Below are 26,277 nucleotides of genomic sequence, written 5' to 3' on the forward strand. Positions count from 1 at the left end.
ATATATCCCCCTTCCTTCCCCATCGATCCCTTCCACCACCACCCCTTCACCACACTACTGTCTGTGTCCATGGGTTATGCATATATGCATAGAAGTTCTTTGATTAATCTCTTCCTACCCACTCCCCCACCCCTGCCTTCCCTCTGAGATTCATCAGTTTGTTCCATGCTTCTATGTCTCTGAATCTATTTTGTTCCTCAGTCTATTTTGTTTATTAGATTCCACATATGAGTGAGATCATGTAAAACTAAATCAGGGAGAATCGGATAAACTGAATAGGCTAATAATAACTGATGAAATTGAAGCAGTTTTTGATTTCTTTCTTGATGTCTTTGGTAACCCATTCATTGTTTAATAACATGTTATTTAGTCTCAACGTGTTTGAATGTTTTTGAGTGTTTTTATTGTAGTTTAAATTGTGTACTGACTTAGATGGCATCGAATGAAGAGAAACAATGACTTTCAATAGTTGCTAGAAAAATGAATGGAAAACCACCCTATCTGTGAAAGAGTACATATGCAAAAGGCTGAATTTGTAACTACACCTAAAATTATTATAAAGCTAAAGGCCTGCGAATAGTATATTTAATACACATAAGACTGCTCTTCAAATAAACCTTTAAAATGCTTTCTTCTTTTCTACTGCTTTGAATAAAATGTATTTCAAAACCTTTTAAAACTTTGACTTATTTTACATAAGATGTCACTATTCTTTCCCATACATTCAGAATAGGGCATAGGGTGAAAATGAATATATATACTTTTATTTTAGAATATACTCAATACTATGCCACACACAGAGTGAAAACATCTGTTTCTCAGAGATAGAATGCGTGAATTTTCATGCTGCAGGGTGAGACAATGGTAGGTATGATGGCTTAAAACGCTTTCATGGGAGGTTTAGAGTTTTTAGTGTGGGATAAGCAAAGGGATGCAGTGTGGTCATGTTTTGCATAAGAGTAAAGAAAATAACATTTTAAAAGAAGAGTCCAAATTGGAAAGTTCAGCCAATTAGGACCTTACAGAAAAATACTTGAAAAGTATTCAGAGCATCAGAATTTTAAAAAGAAAATACCTCTCAACATTGATATTCCCATAATACTCCATACACCAAAAACAGGATTACAACTGCCTGAATTAAGTCTAAGGAACAGTTCACCATTCATGAAACATATTTCTTTCTGTTTTACATGAAGTCAGAGGACCCTGAAAAGAAGATTTTTAAATCCCTGCATGTCCTATTACATTATTAGAATACTCTACATTTTATTCTGGAAAATTAGAAATAAGTTTTCTTTGGACAAAGTAAAATCTCTTAAACTCTTTTCAAAATTTGGAAATGAAAAGAAGACTAATATACTAAGTGTTTATAACAAGTGAAATATGATATTGTGCTAGGAATTGAAGAGATACAGAAGATACATGTACTCAATGAACAAGAACTCACAATCCAGCTATGAACATTATCACTTATTTGTAAAAATGGTTGAGCAGATCAGAGAAAGGTTTATAGAAGAAAGGTTCCCAGAAAGACTAAGAAACAAACAGTGGTTAAAATGTCAAATGTAAAAGAAATTTCTGGATGTACTAAGAACAAAGTCTAGAGCAAATGATAAAAGGGTTCTATTATAGTTGGCAGGTAAAGATAATAGGTTATAGAAGGGAATGCATAATGAGAAAATGCAGTTAATAAAGGGAGATGACTTTTTCAATTTAATACTGAATTATAGCAATATCTAAAGAAAATAGCCTGCTTAAGGGGGGTGTCTTTTTATTTTGCATTTCCCTTGACAAATGACATTTATATTTCTTTAAATAAAAAGGTAAATGGTATGCATAAAGATATTAAAGAGCTAGATATTTCAATAATTGAAAGGGAATAAGTGAGGGCCTAGAAGAAACTCAAATATATTGTGCTTACAAAGATAGTTTCTACCTTAGGATGATAGGATTAAAGTAATCTATTGATAATTCAGTGTTGAAGATTGTGAAAAGAATTTGAAGACTGTTGGAAGAGTTTGGGACACCATTCTTAAGGCCTGGGATAGAAAGTTAATAGGAGGAGAATAAAAAGACTTCTGAGCAATACCTATAGCTTAATACCATGAATGTGTAGGAAGCTAAATCTTCAGTACAATTTTGAGCTTTTTGCCCACCCAAACAGTGTTCAGTGGTCTGTGGAGAATACAGTCTGTGAGGGAACTACAGTTGGCAACTGGCACTGTAAACAGAATAAGAAGCCAAGGATGGCAATGAGGAGATGGGGAGATAAATGCAACTAGGAAGCAATATCATAAAGTGGGTGAGATGGAGAAGGCCTGAGCAGCTGGAGGGCCTAATGAAGGGAAACCTCAGCTTAACCAGATAGGATAATACAAAGCAGATAATAAAGTTATAATCATAAAAAGGTAGGGCGATGTTTAAAACCATAAAATCCTTGTAATCACATGAAGGTAAGATCCAGGGAACGCACATGTGTATATATAAGGGTCACAGAATCAACAAAAACAGCAACAAAAATCAACAGAAACAACAACAGAGCAATCCAAACAAACATGCAAGACAAAATAGACATTTATCTGTGGTGCCAGCTACATTAACAGTAGTGACACTGAATGCCAGGTGCAGGCGGAGGTCTTGAATAAGCATTAAAGGAGAATCGAAAGAGATAAAAGCAGAAGTGTCCTTTAAATTATTTACCACTTTCTGCCACTGACCAAATTTTCAGCCATTACCCATGGAGTTAAAAAGAGAATCTATTCCAAAGCAAACTAAAAAATCTAAGACACTACAAAAAGCTTCGCAATGTACCTGCAGTACAATGTCCCTGGAAGAGCCTATCTATGGAACATATGTAGAAAGAAGGTAAATGGGTTTCCTAGCAGGTGGTAATGCTAGATTAGAGCTCTTAGTGTGATTTAATGTACTCATAGCATTATTAACACAAAATTAAATATTTGATAAGAAAATTGATTAGAATAGAAGAAATGGCATTCACAATCGCTGTAGATTTAGCCTGATGTGTTTGCTCCAAAAGGTAATGTATGAAAATAATCCTTCACTTTATAAAACCAAGGCAAGTGGAAACATTACTTCAGAAACGTACCTTTAGAATTGGTTTCTACTGGATATAATCCTTTAAAATATTTCAGTGTGCCATTCCATATTCCGACTCCCAAATTACACATTTAGAAGAATTTCTGAAGAAAGGACTTCCAAACATTTCTGGATTGTCGAATAGGATAAGGAATGGAGAAATCCCTTGCAGACACCAGTAAAGTGGGTACTTTAATATACAGTCGCCCAAATATTCTCATTCCCTCCCTCGCCTTCATGTGTAGCCTTGGAGCAATGATTACTGCACACAAACGACAGGAGTCTGGGAGAAGATAGGGCAAAGGCAGAAAATGGCTTTTGCTTGCTTTGCTACGATAGCTACTCTTCCCACTAGCCTAGTCTGAAAGAAGTCACTTTGTAAATTCACCTCAGGCAAACATAAAGAAATAAGAAACATACTCCTCTGAGAATCTGTCAGTTCTGTTTCTGCCATCTTCAGTTTAGCACTTTGGTGAACATACTCTTTAACAAAATTGGCCATTTGTGCAAGCCCTGAGGGCAATTTCGTCTGGGACTTAGGCAAAAGGGGTAGGGATCTTGGAAAAAAAATGCCCACAAAGTTATTTCCAATTTAGTATTAACTAGGGGAACCAGTTTGTGTTTAAACAAGAAATGATTTTTTAAAAATATCAACCAGGTTCAAAAATTTGTACTTCTCCCCTTTGGTTGAAAATAAACATTGCTTACAGTAATTTGTTTGATCACAGTTGGCTATGTATTGAATTGTGCCCCCCCCCCCCAATTATCTGGTTAAAGAATGAGTGAATTATAGAGTGTATCATTTGCTTTTATTCTGCGCCTTGAATGCCACTAGTTTCTCTGTGAAATATAAAAGATCGTACAGGAAGAAAGCAGAAAAAGGTGTCTATCTCTGTGATCTGAACTTCTGATGTGAAATATGAAAATAGATCTTGTTGGTTGAGGCCTCTGAAGTCATTTAAATTTAAATAAATGGGGAAATCATTGTGAAATCTTAGGTCCTTTAATGTTTTAGGATCTAAAAGACAATAAAGCATTCATTTAGATACTTTATTTTTAGCTAAGATGATGTGCTGTTTCCCCCTCCCTCCCCTTTTTTTTACAAATGTAAGATCTTTTTATTTTTCACTTACTCTGAATTAAACTGAACATAAAAGCTGTATTTTATCATTTATATTGACAAAACCTAAATAGGTGAAGTTCAGGAGTTCAAGAGATTAATTCAACTTTTTATGGAAACATTTGCAATAAATCCAAAGTTAATGAACAGTCTGACACAATATATTTAAAGTTTATAGCTTCTTGAATTTAATATCCAAAATACCCTTCAAACATGTACATAAATGCAGTGAACCAAAAATAAAGGACATCAGAGGACAGACCCAATCTCCTTGGTATATGTTAACTGTATTATATCTGGTTAGGTATAGAATGTGTACAGACCAGTGAACACTGTTTTATAGTGTGCTTGTAGCATCATCATAGTTGACAGAAATAAGAATTTATTCTTCCATAAATATAGCATTAAATGTATTCATTATAAGTACTAAACTGCAAAAAAACAATTATTTTGAGATAGAATTATTTGTTTTATGATTTCAAGTTTTTCTCTTTTCTTTTTTAAAAGATATATTCTACACAGATTGCTTGGGTTCAAACCATGGCTCTTCTACTTGTGAGCTAAGGTTTTAGGCAAGTCACTGTGTTTCATGGTTTCCTCAATTGTAAAAGAATTTCTAGAGTTACTGTTATGACTAAATATGTGTATATATGTACACACATATAGACATATGTACATGTACACACACACACATATATACACATAGTGCTTGGAACAGAGTAAGCACAACAGTAGTAATTTTTATTATTCTTACTTTGGTACAGGAAGGTAGTAGAGAAAACAAACAAGTGTTCACAATTCTACATTTATTACCCTCTGTTTTACTTTCACCAAACTTAAATCAGGTATCTTTCCTTCTTACAGGCAGCTGAGCTTTGCTTGCCCCCAAGCAATGAGCCATCACTAAAAAAGTGGAACATGTCCCCTGTATCAGGGTCTCCTGGGAATTGCTGACCACTGGGAGACACTTTTCCTGGTGGATCCCATTGATTATTTATCCTGCTTGTCCAGTTTCTTCTTAAAAGATTTTGCCTATTTCTGTCTGTCCATCCTTACCCTGAAAAAGAAACCACTTTTTCTGTTAGGTTTTAAGACCCTTGCAGATTTCAGAGATGAGAGCCCTGTTCCGAACAATGTCTCAACCTAAGTTCAGGTTTGCTTTTATTTGGAATATGTACATATATATACCCTTCACTAAGAACAGCATTTTCCATTGCTCCTTATATTGTATTACTGTTTTAATTTCTACTTTTGACATGTTTTATGTTAAAATTTCATGACTCTGGCCCAGCCAGAATGGCTCAGTGGTTGAGCATTGACCTATGATCCCAGAGATCACGGTCAGGGCACATGCCCGGGTTTCGGGCTCGATCCCCAGCAGGGGGCAGGCAGAAGGCAGCCAATCAGTGACTCTCTCACCATTGATGTTTCTCTCTCTCTCTCCCTCTGTTTTCCTCTCTTCTGAAATCAATAAAAATGTATTTTAAAAAATAATAATAAAAATTTCATGACCCAGGTATTTTTGAACAGGAAAATGAGTTCACCCCATAGTTCTACATACACAGCCATTATTTTTGAAACAAAGACATTTTCCTATTGGAAAAATAACAATATTAGATAAAGTTGCCAATGTTTCTGTTCTTCAAAATTCCAACTTTTAAATAACTAAGCAATGGATCTATTTCTAAATTTACCAGAGTGGTTGAGAATGTCATAACATCTAAAATCTGGAGAGCTTTTCTCTCTCTCTCTTTCACTTTATACAGTTACTGACATTTTACTACCCTTGCTTCCTTCCTTTTAATTGAAGAACTCTTCTATAATCTTTTGTTTTCTGGGAGGAGCTGATTCTCAAAAACTCATCACTTCAAGGTCACAGTGATAAGATAGTTCAGACAGACATTTGAAAACTCTCAGAAAGGTATACTGATTGAAAACAATATATGCCGTTATTTTAGTTTATCTTTCAAATATTAATGAAAATTCATTTTGACATTCTAGTCATGCCCCATTTTCAGGTATTTCTCACACTTCATAAAGACATGCAGGACTAAAAGGTTGCTTCTGTCACAGTGTAGAACACCCTTTGACAAGTTCTTTTTCAAACAAAATTTGAACCCTCAAACTATAATAGGATAATCCGTCTTAAATATTATACTCACATTTAACCAGGAATAGTTACAATAACACTTTGTTTTCTAATATAGACAGCATTTAAGACTAAATGAGTTTAATTTGCAAAATATCTTACATAAGAATCTTAAAGGAAACTCATTTCTTTCAACCCCAAAACATGTTGAGGAAACTAAGGCATCAATTCTATTAAAGAAATGTCAATGAACAGCTGAAAAACTATTTATTTTAGTGGTGGTGCAATTTAACTAACGAAGAAACTAAAATTTAACAATGTGTGTAAGATAGTATAGTTTTGATAGTAGAAAACCAAAGTTTTCTAAAAAGCCAGACTATTCATGTATATGTAAGCAGAACTTAAAAGTTGTCACATGAAAGATGATATTTGAAAGTTCAGTTTCTCAAAGAGCATCAATTTGCTGATTAACTATGTTCAGTTACAGTATTTTCCCTGTGACCCTATCAGACAACATCATGCTACATATTCACTAACTTTTGCTGTCACTGCTAAATTGTGAATTCATACCAAAATAGTTTCTTTTATTGCTAAAATTTATCATAAAATAACTGTGTTACCAGAACATTCACAAAGTGATGCTGTCAGCAGTATGATATTTTGGCACCATGGGAAAAGAAAGTGTTGGTGAAAAATAAAATAAAATAAGACTTGAAAATTGCTTCCAGGACTGTGTAAGTGGTACAAAATGTGGAGACAGCTCAGCTTGAAGCTCTTTTTAAGGGAGAAGCACAACATATGTCATCTTAAATACTAAGTTTTAACTCCACGTAGTAACTACTGTAGCTTCAGAAAATTAAGAAAAAATAGCACAACATATTTTGAAATCAATTTTCTTTGAAATGTCCAATCTTACCTTTCCTGCCTTTTTCCCCTCAGGTTTCCGCTGCTTTAGGATAAAATGGAGGCAAAGGAAACAAAGGAAAGAAAAACAAAAACCAAAAATCAGCTCCAATTTGTTACTGCAAGTATATCTTTTAAAAATACAAGGCATGTCACTATTCCCAGTGCAATAGTACACAGTTTTGTTCTTCCATTAAAACTGTTTTAACTTGCTCCATTCTTCAGTGGTTTCAGGGAAGGGATATAACATTGTAAATCTCATGCAACAATATGAAGAGCCATATAAAATCCTTGATCACCGTCAAAAAATTAACTTATATGTTTAGTCCACATAGGCATTGGCCAATAAAAGGCATCTTTCCAATTAGATATTTTCTTATTATACCATGTATTTTCCATCCATTTCTAAATGAACGGGCCTTTATCTCAAGCATGAACACATTTCTTAATAAAAACTAGGCTGGTTGGAAATTCATGAATTAGGAATAAACAAAAAACACTGACACCGCATTGGATATTATCTCAGAATGTTAGTTTCCATGGTTCCTAGGAGCACCTTAATTCAATTCTGTTAAACTAAATCCTTTATGAAGTCATCCTGGTAAAGCCATTTTGTTAATTTTTATTTATAAACTTCTTATTTCACCCCATCCAAACCCAGGAGACAGGTTAAATTAATTTTCAAGACTCCAGAATATTTAGGCCATTTATCTTTGGATTCATTCTCCTTTGTAGAGGGCAAATACACCATATGATGAAAGGATCAAATGTCTACTTTTCTAGCTAATGAAGCTCCCAAGCCCTTTCTCCCCCAATTTTTTAAAATGTGTTTTTATTGATTTCAGAGAGAGGGAGGGAGAGGGAGAGAGAGAGAAACATCAATGATGAGAGAGTCATTGATCAGCTGCCTCCTGCACGCCCCCTGCTGGGGATCGAGCCCACAACCTGGGCATGTGCCCTGACAGGGAATTGAACCACAATCCCCTGGATCCTAGGTCAGTGCTCAACCGCTGAGCCACCCTGGCCACACCTTTCTCCTCAAATTTTATCTCAGTTCCCTGTCATCTCTAGGGTTATGCAGTTTCTTTGAGAACTTTTGTGGATACAAAGAGTCCCAGAAAACTAGGGTGGAGGTAAGGTTGATTTTGAAATAGGGTAACTACAAAGAGAGATACAATTCATATAGTAAGAGGATGGATGCTCTCTTTTTTCTAGCCTATGGCATTTTCTCAAACCAAGAGGGTATTTTTTTTTTCCTGTTATTTTAATATAACTTGGGTTTTCAAAATTGACATTGAAGCAAGTATACAGACAAGGGCAAAATTCTGTTATCCAAGAAAATCAAACTGTGCATTTTTTTCCTTCCGTATTGGGTACTTATTTTTAGCTTATGATATTCACATTGTCCTTATGTGATCAAATTCAGCCATCAATGGCTCAGTGTTAAAATTCTATTTGTCTGTGAAGGTATAGCCTGAGGGTAATGCCTTGAGTAATCTCTTTCAAGAAAGTGTCCTTGTATTTTAATCTATTTAAACAGTTGAGATTTATCTCTCTCTTTATTATGAATGATAATTCTTAAATAACAAGTTTAAAATGTCAAGTTTCCAAAAAAAAATCTCATTGACAAATGAAACCCACAAAACTTTTTCCTTATCTAAGAATATAGCATTTAAATAACACCATTCTTTACTTTGCAGAACTACAATGGGTCTTTGTATGTTTGCACCTTGAGCGGGTCCTATTGAATGATAACTAGGTGAGCATTAGAATAAAAAGAAAGTGCTGGAATATACTGCGGCAAGCATGTGAATAGGTTGGTAAATTGATACCAGATTTGATGGTAGGAACATTTTTTTTTAAAATCAATACTGGAAGGGAAGAAAATAGAAAACATGCTGAAAGGGAGCTTCTTTTTTCATAAAGACATGGGTTTTTATTCTTTATTTAAAAACTGGCCCCAAAATGACCAACATTAAATCAACAAAATCACTGTCCAAGATAAATTATATATAGTAAAGGATGGAGAAAAGTTAACCCATCTAACTGTTATGGGCTCAGAATTTTCCATAATATACATTTGTCAGAGCTTCAAGTGTTCTTATTAATCTTCCGGTGTGAATATGCACATTTTTACTCTACTGCCAGTGAATGAACATTTCTATTATAACTAATTTTATAGACTGATAAAGCTGGTTGAATATAATTGATGAAAAAGAGGAGCAAGACATGGTGTACATGAGAAGTAATAAAACTTGTTAATAGCAAAAGTATGATCCAACTAGGGGAACATCCTAGATTTTTAGTCAGTTTTCTTCTACATCAAGCAATACTAGTCAGCACAGTAGAAAATGATAGCAGATAAGTCACCACGGTGAAGGGTTATTCATGTATGCATTGAGGCTGTAGCTGTATTGGTACAGTTGAAAGGAACAAGGTCCAATGATTTTGGTATTTCTCAATATCTGTGTGCTCAGTGTCTCTTAGCAATGGCAACCAGATGTGTTTGCTTCGTAAGCTTTGGTCCTGTGCATTCAGACAGAACACGCCAGGTACATAGAGTGAGGTCACTGCAAGAAGGTTTCTATAACCCAAAAGAGTACTGCTTACCTGCAGTCTCTCTGGGAATTCCTAACTCCTTTTTTATTCCCCCATCTCCAGGCTTAACACTTCTGTTTTCCTTTTCTCACCTGTGTAAAGTATAGCTGTTATCTTTATAACGGCTTAGTGCAGTATATTCCTGTGAATTGCTGCTTCCTACAGAGTAGTTGTCCTCATGCACACAACTGTTAGGAATTTCTGATCACTAGATTAATAATAGAGAAAAGGGAGCAAAACTAGGGTCAGAAGCCAAGTAGACCATGTCAGAACATATAGGTAAGAAAGAGGAGGAAACTCACTAGAAGGCAAAATATTGGAGCTCTACCCTGACTGGCATGGTCAAAATAATAATATTTACCACTGTGAACACATAGTAGATCCTGAATAAATATTTGTCTAATAGATGGATAAAACTAGTGGGGGGAAAAAGTTTTTTATCCTTGTGTGTCTGTGAGCCTATGTGTGCATGCGTGTTTATAACATAAAGTAGAAGCCTGTGAAGTCAAGTTTCTAATACTATTCCAATGAAGCATACCTCCCTGCCCTAAGTCTGCACTTCAAATATATCAAAACTTTAAGTGTAATTCATTTTTACTTGGCTTAAATCTCCATATAACTACCATGGCCTGGTTTATTTTTTAGTATACTGGAAAAAATGAAGAGGCTTCTACCAAGAATGAAATGTGGAGGGGTCTGTAAGGGGAGCTCTCATGCTTACCTCCATTGAGAAACCCTGTGGGAAGAACTCTTTCTTTATAACAGCCTTCCTAACTTCCTCTTCCCTTCTATAAAAGAATTTCCTCTTCTTTGTTCTAGCAAACTTACACTTGACCTACCATGGCTGCATCTTCCTGATTACAATTTTCTCATTTTCCCAAATAAACCTTTTTTTTTTTGGAGGAATACCAGCTGACTTTTTATTTAAGGTGAGCAACTGACATATGTGACATTATATTTCAGAACTGTATTCAGTTATCAACTTAGAGTGTTGTTGGCTTTAAAGGAAAGACATTGTTGAATCTAATAATAATAGTAAGCCTAAATGTCCTTCTCAAAATGTACTCTCCATTTTCTCTCTAAAATGTGACTCACTATTTCAAAATAATACATTTATGAGTATGTATCTAAGTGTTGTTATTGTTTATTGTGTTTTATTCTAAATTTAAAACTGGTATAAAAATTATTTAGTGTTGATATACAGCAGTAAAGAGAACATGAAATTTGAAATCAGAAGATATAGGTTTCAGTCTTGGGTCCATAAGCAGCTGTATCATCTCATTCAAGCAAATTTTAGAAAGCTCTGTCTCCATTCTACACTAACTTCAGGTTATTAGCTACATTTAATGATGATAATAAGGGTGATACTGATTGTGACAATGACAGAAACACTATATTGGAAGTATCACTGCTACCGTCAACTTTCATTTAGTCAGTATGAAGCATTTTCACACGTTTTACAAGTATCATCTCATTTAATTCTTATAGTGACACTTTGATGCTGAAAAGTTATCATTCTCATTTTACAAAAAGGAAAATGTGTATCCAAGAGGTGAAAAAACTTAGTCACCATATTTGTAAGGTCTAGAGCTGAGGTTTAAATCCAACTTTTCTGGATTCTAAAGCTGATGTTCTAGACTATAAGCTCACGATAGCAGGCATTCTGTCATTTTGGATTTGGGAATAGTGCTACATCCTCAATGCTCAAAAAAGTGCCTGGTACAAAGTAGATCTGCAATAAATATTTATAGGCTGAATCAAATAACAAGATATTCCTCTATTCTTTAATTATGTGATTATAGATAATTAGATCCAGAGTATAATAATTAACTATGATTTGTCAAAAGCACAAATTCTGGAGCTATATTGCCTGGATTCAACTGTTGTCTCTAACATTTATCACGTATGTGACACCAGGCATGTTTCCTCTTGTCGTTTTGTCTTGTTTCATCATCTGTAGAATAGAGAAATAACAGTTCCTACTTCGAAGTATTTAAAACAAAGTTTAAATGAGTAAATTAAGTGCTTCAAATAGTAGCTGCCATTTTAATGGTAATTTATTTTAACACCTTTATTGATATATAATTATTATACCACACAACTTATTCATTTAAAGTGTAAATTCAAGGTTTCTTAGTGTATCACAGATATCTGTAAACCATCATCATAGTCATTTTTATTTCCTCAAAAAGAAGAAACCTCACACATTTTAGCTATCACCTTCCTATCTTCCCATTTCACGCAAGCTTTAAACAACCACTAATCTATTTTCTGTCCCTTCAAATTTCTCTGTTCTGGACATATGAATGAAATCATAATATATGTTCTTTTGTGGCTGGACTCTTTCACTTATCATAATGATTTTCGATTTAATTCATGTTGCATAATGTTTCAGTAAGCCATTCTTTTTTATGGCCCAATAATTTTCCATTTTATGAATATACCACTTTTGTTTACATTCATCATTTGGACATTTGGGTTGTTTATACATTTGGCTATTATAAATAATGCTACTGTAAACATTTGTATACAAGGTTTTGCATGGGCATCTTTTCATTTATCTTGGGTATATACCTAGGAGTGAAATTGCTGGGTAGTACAGTAGTTCTGTGTCTTATCATTTGAGGAACTGCCAGACTGTTTTCCAAAGCAGCTGTACCATTTTATATTTCCACCAGCAGTGTATGAATGAGGGTTCCAACTTCTTCAAATCCTTGCTAACAAGGTGATTTATTTTTAACTCTTTAACTTTAGAAGTAAAGACTAACTATTCTAGTCTAAACGTGTTTTTAATAACTATCTACTGGTGCCCCAAATTAATTTAAGAAGATTAGTACATTTAGTAGCATAAACTACTCTACTATATGAACTTAATGCACTATTCCATGATACTAAAATTCCAGTGAGCAAATTGCCAAACTCAACCTTTCAGAGGATTGAAAAATTACCTATTTCTTGATATGAATTTATCCATAACTTGAAATATATATTTTTAATAAATTCACTCTATTAAAGAGAATGAAACTTTTAAAAATGTTGTCAAATTATTATTTATTGAAATACAAATGATCTTATATCACTATTAAAGTCTGAAAGAAAGAGTAGTTGGAATAAGACATAGAGTATCATGGGACAATGGTATTACACTTGCTGTACAAGGTGTAAAGGTATTGGAACTACTGGATTAAATACAGTTGAAATAGTTTTTCATGAATTCTGAATTTTAAAAATTAGAGCATGTAGAAATTAGATAAAGTATCAGACTAAGAGTCAAATAATTGGGGGGAAAGCAATGCTTTATTCAAGATTCATTCTAGAATGGATCTAACAAAGCTAAACAAGAATCAAATGGTCTTAAAATGACCTAGAAGCTGGATAATATGAATGATACCAAATCCTCAGGTTCTTACCAGAAGCCAGGGTCTAATTAGAATACAATTGCATTTGTTCTCACATAATCTTTGTGGCTTATTCAAAACCCTAAGCTTGCCCTGAAATATTCTTATACTATGGCAGTAACAAAAGCAATGTGACAGATGACAGACCTTGACCCATGACTCATCTAAGACCACAGACTTTTTACTTAACCCGCAGTAAATTTCCACCACTCACTCCACCCCACTCTAAGTCTATTCTAGATATGATCACATCCTGCCGGAGGAACAGAACATGTTGTACATCTGGACCCCTGCTGATGCCAGCTGTGCCCCAGAGTCATCACTTTACCGTTATACAGCCCTGAAAAACCTCAGTCCCTCAAGGAGATAAGGCCGGTATCTCTCTATAGCTCTGGACCCCTTTCCTCCCTTGAAAAGTGAATAAACCCTTTTCTGCTCAGTCACTTTCTCTATGAAATCTTTCACAACTCGCGGCTTACACTGAGACAGTCATCAGAGTCCACCTAACAGCAGACACATCTGTTTTCTGAAAATATTGCACATCAGTCAAAATAATGTCTCATTTTTAAGTGTTTGAATTTTGCATAAAGATACCTTTGTTTGCTGCTAAAGATGTATGCAACTGTCTGCAATATCACTTTAAATTACAGATCATCTTAACGTGTCGTTCTTGTGAAATGTGCAAATCTGACTGAGAATGTTGCATTGTGTCTATTAAAGCTTGTAGATGTTTGCAAAATGAACATCAACATAATAAAGTGATTATGATAATAAACATCAGAATACAAATGATCTTCCTTATTTAGTAGAAGAAAAACACTTTTTAAAATATGCAATAGCTGCCAGAGTGCTTAATTCTGTGAATACATGGTTTTTATATTAAATGAAAGCATCACAAACTAGATGTATGATAAAAAATAAAAGTTAAAAAATCACCTATGTGCTTGCCTTTATATTAAACTCAGGGATAGACAAAAGAGTATTTTAAAATAGTATTTACTGGCTCCTAAGCATGGATCTCAAAGGAAAGTCAAATGTTATATAGTCTTCGTGCATTTATACAATTAAGTATATAACTTTCTGCCCTAGCCAGTTTGGCTCAGTAGTTAGAGCATCAGCCCACGAACCTAAGGGCCCTGGTTCTATTCCAGCTAAGGGCACATACCTCAGTTGCAGGCTCAGCCCTCGTCAGGGCACCAGAAGGAGGTGACCACTCAATGATGTGTTTCTCTCTCTCCCTTTCCCTTCCACTTTCTCTGGAAAAGCAATGGAAAAAATATATCCTCAGGTGAGGATTTTTTAAAAAAAGTATATAGCCCGGCCTGGCATGGCTCAGCGGTTGAGCGTCGACCTGGGATCCAGGCGATCAGGGTTCGATTCCCGGTCAGGGCACATGCCCGGGTTGTGGGCTCGATCAATGTCTCTCTCATAATTGATGTTTCTATCTCTCTCTCTCCCTCTCCTTTCCTCTCTCTGAAATTAATATAGATATATTTAAAAAAAAAAAGTATATAACTTTCTAATAGTGACTTGAACCTAGGATATAGTTGTATTTCTTTTAATTTATCCCTAAGCTTTAGATGTAATATAATAATATCTAGTTTGTAACAGATTAAGTTATTTTAATTATTGATAACCATTGTCATCTCTTACTTATTTCCTAGGTAGGAAAACTATTGTCCTCTGGGATTATATAGTTTTCCGCAGTTCTTAGTTGATTACTGATATATCTCCTCAATTTCAAACTCCTCTAGCAATTTAATGCTGAAATTCTTCTTTCAGTGCATTTTCTGTGGAATTCTCAACTTTACTGCACATCATTTAAGAAACCTGAAACCTTCCTTGCCACAGCCATCAGACAGAAAGTTAACATAAAAGGTACCCAAATTGGAAAGAAGGAAGTAAACCTGTCAGTATTTGCAGATGACATGATATTGTACATAGAAAACCCTAAAGACTCCACCAAAGCACTACTACATTTGATAAATGAACTTAGGAAGGTAGCTGGATACAAAATTAGCATCTGGAAATTGATGGCATTTTTATACACCAACAATAAACTCTCAGAAAGAGAAACTAAAAAACAATACCAATTACCATTGTAACTAAAAAAATAAGATACCTAGGAATAAACTTAACCAAGGATGTAAAAGACGTGTACTAAAAAACTATAGAACACTGAAAAAAGAAATAGAGGAAGATATAAACAAGTGGAAGAATATACCATGTTCATGGATTGGAAGAATTAATATCATTAAAATGTCCATACTACCCAAAGCAATTTATAGATTCCATGCAATTCTTATTAAAATACTAAGAGCATATTTCACAGAGCTACAACAAATGTTCCAAAACTTTATATGGAACCAAAAAAGACCCCAAACAGTCACTGACATCTTGAGAAAGAAGAAGAGAGTGGGAGGGATCACTTTACCAAATATCAAACTGTACTACAAAGCCATTAAAATCAAAATAGCCTGGTATTGGTACAACAACAGACATACTGATCAATGGAACAGAACAGAGACCCCAGAAATAGACCCACTCCATTATGGTCAGTTAATATTTGACAAAGGAGGCAAGAGCATACAATGGAGTAAAGACAGTCTCTTCAATAAATGGTGCTGGGAAAATGGGACAGCTACATGCAAAAAAAAAAGAAAGAAACTAGATCACCAACTTACTCCATGCACAAGAATAAATTCAAAATGGATAAAAGACAAATGTAAGTCATGAAACCATAAAAATCCTGGAAGAAAACATAGGCAGCAAAATCACAGACATCTCACGTAGTGGAATTTTCACTGATACACCTCCTAGGACAAGAGAAAAAAAAGAAAAAAATTAACAAATGAGACTAAATCAAATTAAAAAGTTCCTGCACAGCAAAAAAAAAAAAAAAAATCAGCGTCAAAATACAGAGGAACCCCATGGTCTGGGAGAACATATTTGCCAAAGATGTATCTGATAAGGGGCTAATTTCCAAAGAACTAATACAACTCAACAAGAGGAAGACAAACTATCCAATTAAAACATGGGCAAAGGACCTGAATAGACACTTCTCCAAAGAGGACATACAGATGGCCAAGAGACATATGAAAAAATGCTCAACCTCACTAATCATCAGAGAGATGCAGATTAAAACCACAATGAGGTATCACTTCACACCTGTCAGAAAGGCTACCATCAACAAATCAACAAATGACATATGCTGGTGAGGATGTGGAGAAAGGGGAACCCTAGTACACTGCTGGTGGGAATTCAGACGGGTGCAGCCACTAGGGAAAACAGTATGGAGGTTCCTCAAAAAATTAAAAATGGAACTGCCTTTTGACCCAGTGATCCCACTTCTAGGCATATATCCTAAGAATCCTGAAACACTAATCAGAGAGAATATGTGCACCCCTATGTTCATAGCAGTGCAATTTATAATAGCTAAGATCTGGAAACAGCCCAAGTGCTCATCAGTAGATGAGTGGATAAAAAAGCTGTGGGACATTTACACTATGGAATACTATGCAGTTGTAAATGAAGAAGGATCCTGTACCCTTTGGGATAGTATGGATGGACCTGGAGAATATTATGCTAAACAAAATAAACCAGGGAGAGAAAGACAAACATCACATGACCTCACTTATATGTGGAATCTAAAGAACTTAATAAATTGATGAACAAAATAGATTCATTGACACTGAAGCATGGATCACACTGACAAATCTCAGAGGGAAGATGGGGGTGGGTGGGTGGGTGGGTGGGGAGAGATTATCGAAAGAATCTATATGCATATATATTCATAACCTAAGGACACAGACAATAATGTGGTGAGGGACTGGGGAGGGGGGTGAAGTGGGGTAGAAGGGGTCAATGAGGAGAAAAACAAACATCTGTAATATTATGAACATTAAAATAAATAAATAAATAAAAATTAAAAATTAAAAACAAAAAACTATACAGAAAAAAAGAAACGAAAACTGAAACTTCAAGCCCTTAATTTTCCCCCCAGTTTAATTCATTCTTTTTAAGCTTCTGAGGTTTCATTCAACCTGTCTTGACATTATCAACTCAAATGAAGTGTCATATCTATAGTGGGCCATATAATATCTGCCCAAAATTTATGTCCACTCAAAACACAACACTTGATCTTATTTGGAAATAGGGTTTTAAATATATAATTAATGAAGGATCTTGAGATTAAGTCATCCTTGATTTAGGTGTGCCCTAAATCCAATGACTGGTGTCCTTATAAGAGGACACGCACACAGAAAAAAGGCCATGTGATGATGGGGACAGACTGGAACTGACAAAGCTATACCCAAAGAATGACAAAGATTGCCTGGTGCCACCAGAAGCTGGAAGAGCAAGGATTACTCCCTAGATTCTTCAAAAGGAACATGGCACTGAGGATACCTAGTTAAAAGTAATATACTTCTATTTTAGAGGAAGAATATGCTAGGATATAAAACTGGTTGATTACAAGTATGCATGGTACAATGGAAAGAGTATACAGTTTTGAATAACAAGACATAGGTTCTAGTTCTAGAGCACTCATTTATTTGTAGAAATCTGTAATTACAATATAACATTTTAATTATTATATGGGCATATAAATAAAATGTTATCATCACAAGGAGGCAGAGTTGTATGACAATGAGCAAGTCCCTTGACCTCTCTGAATCTTAGTTTATTAATCTGTAAAATGGAGAGAACAATAACAGTTCATATTCCTTCTATCTTTAGAAGTTATTTTGAAGGTCAAATAAAATTCTTTCTCCCCATCACTCCCTTCTTCTTTCTCCTCCTCTCTTACTTTTGACATCTACTATTTTAAGAGTCCTATGAATTAAACACTCTCTTATCTAATATACATTATGTGAATTAATCATTAAAATAGTTCATCATGGTAAATACAATTATCCTAATTTTATTTGTGTGGAAATCGAAGTACAGATATTTATACTATGTGCCAAAATTGTGTAGACTATAAATCAGGAAGTAAATACTCTTTTCACTAGGGCCTGTTGTATATCATAGATATAAATGCATCAAAAATAAATATTATAATGCTAGCAGTTAATGTCTTATGTGCCCCAATATCTGGCAATAAATAAATTAGGCAATGAATAATGTTTCAAATGTGCATGAATAATTCTGAGTAGATAAATATTATATATCCCCTATACTACTTAATTTCTTAACTAATTAAACAATCTGTTCTAGAGTCAGAACATTCAGATTTTTAAAAAAATAATGTAGCCATTTGCATTGATTTTAATATTAGGCAATATTCAGTGTTTTTATAAACATAAGTAGCATGGCCAGCTCCAAAATCTGGAGCCTTTTCTATTATGTAGGCAAACTAGTAAATTGAAATAACGATTAGTTTTTAAATTCAGACATTTTAGTTCTTTGCCCAATTTTGATCTGGTTAATTCAAATGCATCATATGTAAAGAGCACATCTTATGTATGGGGAAAAGATCAAGGATTTGCAATTAGCTTCCCTTCAGGGCAAGAAATACTGCCCAGTGTGACAACACTAAGGAAATACAGCCTAGAATGAATTTTGTTTCCTACACCATTTCTAACTTCATTCATTCATTCATTCATTCATTCATTCATCCACTCATTCATTCATTCACCAGGCTACTTACTAAAGATACAGTGATTGCCAAGATAGAAAAAGTCATCTTTGCCCGTAGATCATAGTCTTTATAAGGGAATAGAGACAAGGACATAAGATAACTATAGTACTTTGGTATTGAAATAGTTTGGCAGCTTTTTCTTCATTAATACAGATTTCCTTATATAATTTCATCTCCCAGATAATAATTTCTAATCATTTAGTTAAAGCGTTAGCAGAGATATGAAGTGAGCATTAGTTAAAGGCACAACTTAATATTTACCACAGCTCAACTCTAAAATCTATGATGCTGCCAGATTTCTATAATACGGAAATAAAAGCTCTCCTCCTGAGTGATCCATGAAGTCCTGAATTATCAAAGACTCACATTAAAACTGCATAAGATAGGGTCTGCGCTTTATTTAAAAAGGTACTTCATTCCCCTAGAGGTTCATCCGCCTCAGGCATCTTCCCAGTATTTAGATCTTAAAGTATCTAAAATATTTTAGGCTTGTACAATTTTTACTGCTTTGTGAATCTATCATGTAGATTTTTTTTTTTCAATTTACCACATTGACATTGTTATTTTCAGCTTCCGATTCAACATAAAATAGCAAATAGTTCCATTTATCTCTCTCTGGCTGAGTTTATTCACAGCAGAGCTCTGTATTCAGGACATTTTTATTTTTATTATTGGTTATTTATCGTTAGTATTTTTAGGAGAATGAAAGAGTTGTAATTCTTCGAAGCTTTAACTATGAAATTTTATCAGTCAAGAAATATTCATTGAGCATCTACTATACGACAGGTGTAGTACTTAAGATTAAGGGCTCTGGAAGTAGACTGCCTGACTCAAAATTCAGCTCCACCGCTTATTAACCATGTGACCTTGGGCATGTTGCTTAACTACTCTACTTGGTGCTTGAGTCTATATATCTGTAAAACACCGACGTTAAAAATAGCAGCTATATTATAGAATGTCTGTGAGGGTTAATTGAGTTAATACAGTAAATCACTTAACATAGTTATATACGTAGCAAGCTCTCAACAAATACTGTCTATCATTATTATTTTAAGCATGCACTGTGTGAAACCTTCAGAACACTATGATAAACAAGGAAGAATTTTATAATCTAACCGAGTCAGCTACTAAAAAATACTTAGAGATGATCAATTAATTAACTGCTGGTAGACTGTGAGAGAGAAAACTTTTGCTTTGGAGTCCCAAGTGAATCACTACCTCCTGAAAATGAATTATAGAAAACTGTATAATACTGATCTAGTTTGCCTGAAGCATATAAAAGAAAGTCCCAGTTAAAAAAAATCAAACATTTTATTCAGCAAGTGACTATGGTCCAAAAGTAAAAAGCTAAGTTTATTAAGGGCTTTAAACATTTATAAATCTCCAGAGCCACATGACTTAATGCATGGCCCTTAATGTTAAATCAGTAGTGAGACAAAGGTTTCTATCTTGGGCTCATGGGATCAGAATCTTGGCCCAGATGATGAGCTCTATTGTGGCTTATCTTGAAATGATTAGATATTGTTAGAAAGAGACCTTGTCAGCACTAAGGATGCAGTGATTAATAGAAAATTTGCTATAATTCTTTTAGATATATATCTGAAGTCTCAATTGAGCCATGGACCCACATTATTAAGTGATTAAAGAAAGTGTAAATTCCACCCTTTATTCACATTTATCATCTAGCTAGAATTATGCATTGTATGCAAAGAACAGCACAATGTAACATCTTTTATAACTAGTACTATACAGATAGATGGCAAAACTTAAAAATGGGCTATAGGAACAATGTTTGATAAAATACCCAAGATGAAAAGTAAATCATTAGAAATGCTCTAACAAAATCTGGCTTAATTTCAGATGAAGGTCAAATATACCCTTTTTTTTCTTCCACTGTCATGGATAACTTAGCTATTTCCTTTTACTCCAAGAAAGGGCAAAAATTGCATTTCTGTAAGTCCTGCCTAATAATCTTCAAAAGTTTTATCTTAATAGCATGCTATTCCTAGGTCAGTTACCACACTGATTTTTTGTTCACCTGAAAGACATGTTTCCAAGTTGTAGTATAGCAACATTAAAAGATCAGGACTGTCCCGCTGTTTCTATAAATAAGGCTATGATCAAAATAAGCAGAATTTAATGTAGGTACACTTCATTGGGAGGAGGGAATGTATCTAAACAAGAGTCAACTCAAGGGGGAAAACTCTGCTGGTTGAAAATCATAGTGGTATGATTAGAGGGCTAGGGAATCCTGTCAAACATTTAAAGAAAAATTGATTTCAATTATATTCCAAGAAAAAGCAGAGGAGGAATGCTTTCCAATTCATTTATAAGGCTGGTATTACCCTGATACCAATACTAGACAGACAGTATAAAAAAACTACTGTCAAATAATATCTCTCCTGACTGTAGAAGCAAAAATTCTAAACAAAACATTAGTAAATCATATTCAAGAATGTATAAACATAATAATAACCTATGATTAAGAGCATTTCAGGTATGCAAGACTTGTTCAACATTGGACAAAAATGTAATTCACCATATAAGCTAAGGAGGAAAATCATATGCTTCTATCTCAATTAATACAGAAAAAGCATTTGGAAAAAAATCAATACCCACTCATGATAAAAAAAAAACAACACACAAAAACAGTTGATTAAGAATAAAAGGGTACTATGTCCTCAAGATAAAAAGCACATATAAAAAAATCAGTACCTAATATCATATTTAATTGGAAAATACTGAGTGTTATTCCGTTAAACTAGGAACAAGGCAAAGATGCCCACTCTCAGCATTCTTACTCAATAGTACTGCAAGTTCTAGCCCTGCAATAAAGCAAGAAAATGAAGTAAGAGCATAAAGATCAGAAATGAAGAAATAAAACAACTTTTATTTGTAGATCACATGATTGTCTACCTAGAAAATCCCAAGGAATATAAAAAACAAAACCCTCAGAACTAGGTGAGTTTAGTAATGTCACCAAATGTAAAATGAACACACAAAAAATCAATCACTTTTCTATATACCAAAATTGAAGTCTCACGTATAAACCAAAATTAAAAATAAATATCCAGTATCATTTCTTTAAAGATAATGAAATAATTAGGTATAGACCTGCCAAAACACATGCAAAATTTGTATGCTTAAAAATACAAGCTGCCAATGAAATAAATCAGAGAACTAAATAGAGAAGCATACTGTGTTCATGGATTAGAAGAGTAAACCTAGTAAATTGGTCAATTCTCCCCCAATTGATCTAAAGGTTTAATGCACCCCCTACCAAATTCCCAAAAAGGCTTTGGAGACATAGTTAAAGTGGAATAAAATGGGAAGAATAATCCTATCTGATATTAATCCTTACCATATAGCAGCAGTAATCAAGACAATGACATAATGACAGAGGATTAGAAAGAGAGATCATTGAAATAGATTAGACAGCCCAGAAATAGACTCAAATAAGGTACAAAAGTAACTCAATGATGATAGGGTAGCCTTTTTGATAAATGTTCCTGAAGCAATTGAACATCTGTAGGCAAAATAATGAATATTGACCTAAACTTCATACTTATACAAAAATTAATTCAAAACAGATCATGTAAGACATAAAATGAGAAAACTTACAGAAAAAAATATAAAAGAAAGTTTTCAGGATTCAAGGCTAGGCAAGGTGTATTTATAGTCATAACCAAAAGCACAATCCCTAAAAGATAAAATTGATTAGATTTCATCAAAATAAAAAATGTTTGCTTTGCACCCTGGCTGGTTTGACTCAGTGGATAGAGCGTCTGCCCTCAGACTGAAGGGTCCTGGGTTCGATCTCCTGATCTAGTCAGAGCTCTTGCAGGAGACAACCAATCCATGTGTCTCTCTCACATTGATTACTCTCTCTCTCTCTCTCTCTCTCTCTCTCTCTCTCTCTCTCTCTCTCTCTCTCTCTCCTGCCTTCCTCCCCAACCTTCCACTCTCTAAAAATCAATAGAAAAATATCCTCAGGTGAGGATTAAAACAAAACAAAACACTTTCCTTTAAATTATTCTGTAAATAGGATGAAAATAAATACAAGCTACCATCTGGGAAAAAATATTTTTAATTCATATGTCGGACAAAAAGATAGTATCTACAATATATAAAGAACTCTCAAAATGCAACAGTAAAAATACCACAAATAATCCTTTCAGAACATAATCAAAAGATATGGACAGTCATTTCACTGAAGAGGATATATAGATTGCAGATGAAAAGATGTTCAGCATCATTAGTGTCTTAGTCTGTTTGGGCTGCTATAAATTAATATTATAAAATAAATAAATACTATAAACTGGGTGGTTTATACGCAACAAATATTTTACTTCTCACAGTTCTGGAGGCTGGGAAGTCTAAGATCAAAGCCCTGGCTGACTCAGTGTCTGGTGAGGGGTTACTTCCTGGTCCATAAAAACTACCTTCTTGGTGTATCCTCACATGGTGAAAGGGACAAGGTACTTTTCTCAGGACTCTTTTCTAAGGACAATAATTCCATTCATGGAGGTTCTGACCTCAAGACCTAACCAACTCCCATACGCCTCACTTAAATACCATCACTTAAAAGGTTAAGACTTTAGCATATTGGGGACACAAACATTGAGACTATAGCAATTAGCCATCAGGGAAATATAAATTTAAACCACAATGAGGTATCACTTACATATCTATCAGAATGGCTAATTTTTTTTCATAGTAACAAAACCAAATGCTAGAGAAATTGCCAAGAAAATAAATCATTCATTGTCAATGGAAATAAAAAATGGTATAGATGCTTTGGAAAACAGTTTGGCAGTTTCTTATAAAACTAAATGTATGACCAAGCAATTGCACTTTTGCACATTTATCTTGGAGAAATTAAAACTTACATCCACACCAAACTTGAACATTAATGTTCATAACAGCTTTGTTAATAAAATCCAAAAATTGGAAACAGCTCAGATGCCCTTCAACAGGTGAATGGTTAGACAAACTGGTACATCCATACCACGGAATACTACTCAGCAATTAAAAGGAATGAATGATTGATGCACCAACAACTCGTGTAAACCTCAAGGGAATTACGCCGAGTGAAAAAATCCAATCCTAAAAGGTTATAAACTGTCTGACTTCCTTTATACACATTCTTAAAATGACAAAATTATAATAATTGAGAACGGATTAGTGGTTGCCACAGATTAAGCATGGGAAGGAGAGATATATATGTACCACATCTTCTTTATCCAATCCTCTAGCAAAGGGCACTTTGTTGGTTTCCATGTCTTGGAAACCATAAATAATGCTGCACTAAACATAAGGGTGCATATATCTTTTCAAAAACGTGTAGTGTTAGATACACGAACTTGCACATGTGATAAAGTTGTACAGAACTAAATACACACATACATACACACACAAATGAGTGAATGTAAATCTAGTAAAATGTAAATGAAGTTGGTAGATTATATCTATATCAATATCCTGGTTTTGATATTATTATAGTGTTGCAAGATATTACTATTGGGAGAAGACAGGCACAGAATACAGGGGATACATCTGTATTATTCCTTACAACTTCATGTAAATCTTGAATTATCGCAATAAAAATTTCAATTTGAAAACAAAGCCTTCTTGAGTTCAAAAGAAACTAACCAAGGAAAAGCATAATTTTTAGGCACCATACGTTGCCATGTCTGACACAAAATATATTGCCTATAAACATTTCTCTGGTGAAACAGACTTCCACTGACAGTTATGTCCACTTTTTATCATTATAAAAAAACTTCAGTTCTTTGTAAGTGGATTTGTAAAATATGTTTTTATGATTTTAGAGAGAGAGGAAGGGAGAGGTATAGAGATATAGAAAGATCGATGAGAGCGAGACATCAATCGGCTGCCTCCTGCACGCCCCCCACAGGGGATTGAGCCCACAACCCGGGCATGTGCCAGTAAGCTGGAATCAAACCGGTGACCAGGTTCATGGGTCTATGCTAAACCACTGAGCCATACCAGTCAGACAGTAAGTGGATTTTTAATGCTCAGTTCTTTTAAAGAAATGACAAAGGAAAATAAAAAGTAGAAAAGGAAATAAGATCTAACCAGAAAACGGGAAGGATCTCATCATCATGGAACAGATTGGATTTGGATACCATTGTAGCACATCTTTCATGTGTGCTATAAGTGACAAGATTAGATATATTGAGAAAAATATATTGTTTTTCATAAGTCACTGCACACCATTTCTTTGTTGATGCATTCATTCTATTATTTCTAATTTTATTTATCAGTTTTAGAAAAAATAATATGGTATGTATCTACAGGTTTTTTTAAAGTATTCTCATTCATATTGGTCCTCAATAAACATCAGAGCCAACCAGTCTTCTTTATTACATTTTGCAAGGTCACCCTAATTTATAATAACTGTGGTCGAAGTATGATGGAATTTATTTGGACCACTCTTCTCATTTATATTTAAATGTATACCATTAAAATCAGCTCCACTTTATCATTACTATTTCAATATCAGCTCTTGTGTATCATCACATGAATATATACTGAGCAACATTTTCTTAGGCAGAATAACGTGCATTAAAAATGTATATACATCCTTTGCAAAGTCGACATTTGTGTTGAGTTCAAGATTTTCATGGAATAAAGATCACACAGTACTTGAGGCCAAAAAAAAGTATAGACAAATTGTCTTATTCATAATTTCAAGATTTTTGCTGAGATTAAGAAAAAATAAAATACCTTAGGCCAGCATTAAACTGTAGACATTTTTAGCCTGGTTCTAGTCAAATGATAAACTTTAAGTGATTGAGATGTTAACTGTTGAAAAAAATAGTAATTTTGCAGCAACTTCAGAAAACAAACTTGTGTAATTATGCACTAGCAGAGTCAGATATTTGACCATTATGCCAATATTATGATTGGAAAAATTAACCGAATGATTATTTTTTTAAAGAACAGTTTTGTTTTGTTTTGTTTTTTTAATTTTAGAGGGAGAGAGGAAGAGAAAGGGAGAGAGAGAGAAACATCAATGTGAGAGTGTAACATCCATAGGCTGCATCCTGCATGCCCCCTACCAGGAACTGAGTCCGCAACCTGGGCATGTGCCCTGACCAGGAATCGAACAGGCAACCTTTTGGTGCAGGGGATGATGCCCAACCGATTAAACCACACTGGCCACAACGACCAAATGATTATTTAAAAGGTAAAACATTAATTTAGAATGCAAACTTTAAAATTTAAGAGGTAATGGGTGAATTTCATTGTATGCTAATTATACTTCACTGAATTTGTAACAGTGTTAATGACAGAATATAGGTGGTGGGTTGTGGTAAGCTGGTAAGCAGAAATCAAAGCAGACTTCCAATGATCCCCACCCTTGTATAAACCCCTTGTACTTTGAATGTGGGTAGAACCAATGAAT

At 34.3% G+C, this 26,277-nt stretch overlaps 1 protein-coding gene across 5 annotated transcripts in view; it reads right to left on the bottom strand.

The window, feature by feature from the left end:
- Positions 1 to 26,277, bottom strand: part of PCDH11X (protocadherin 11 X-linked) — a 674,530-nt gene that overhangs the window by 271,609 nt on the left and 376,644 nt on the right. For 3 of the 5 annotated variants that reach the window (XM_081126094.1, XM_081126092.1, XM_081126096.1), the window contains exon 5: positions 7,222 to 7,254. The exons of 1 other annotated variant lie outside the window; for it this stretch is intronic. In XM_081126094.1, coding sequence (XP_080982220.1) covers positions 7,222 to 7,254 — 33 coding nt within the window. Of the gene's footprint in view, positions 1 to 7,221; positions 7,255 to 15,924; positions 16,021 to 26,277 lie in introns of those variants that run through there. One more of the 5 variants, XM_081126098.1, reaches the window with a different exon arrangement.

This window comes from Miniopterus schreibersii (assembly GCF_964146895.1).
Source record: "Miniopterus schreibersii genome assembly, chromosome: X".
NCBI lineage: Eukaryota > Metazoa > Chordata > Mammalia > Chiroptera > Miniopteridae > Miniopterus > Miniopterus schreibersii.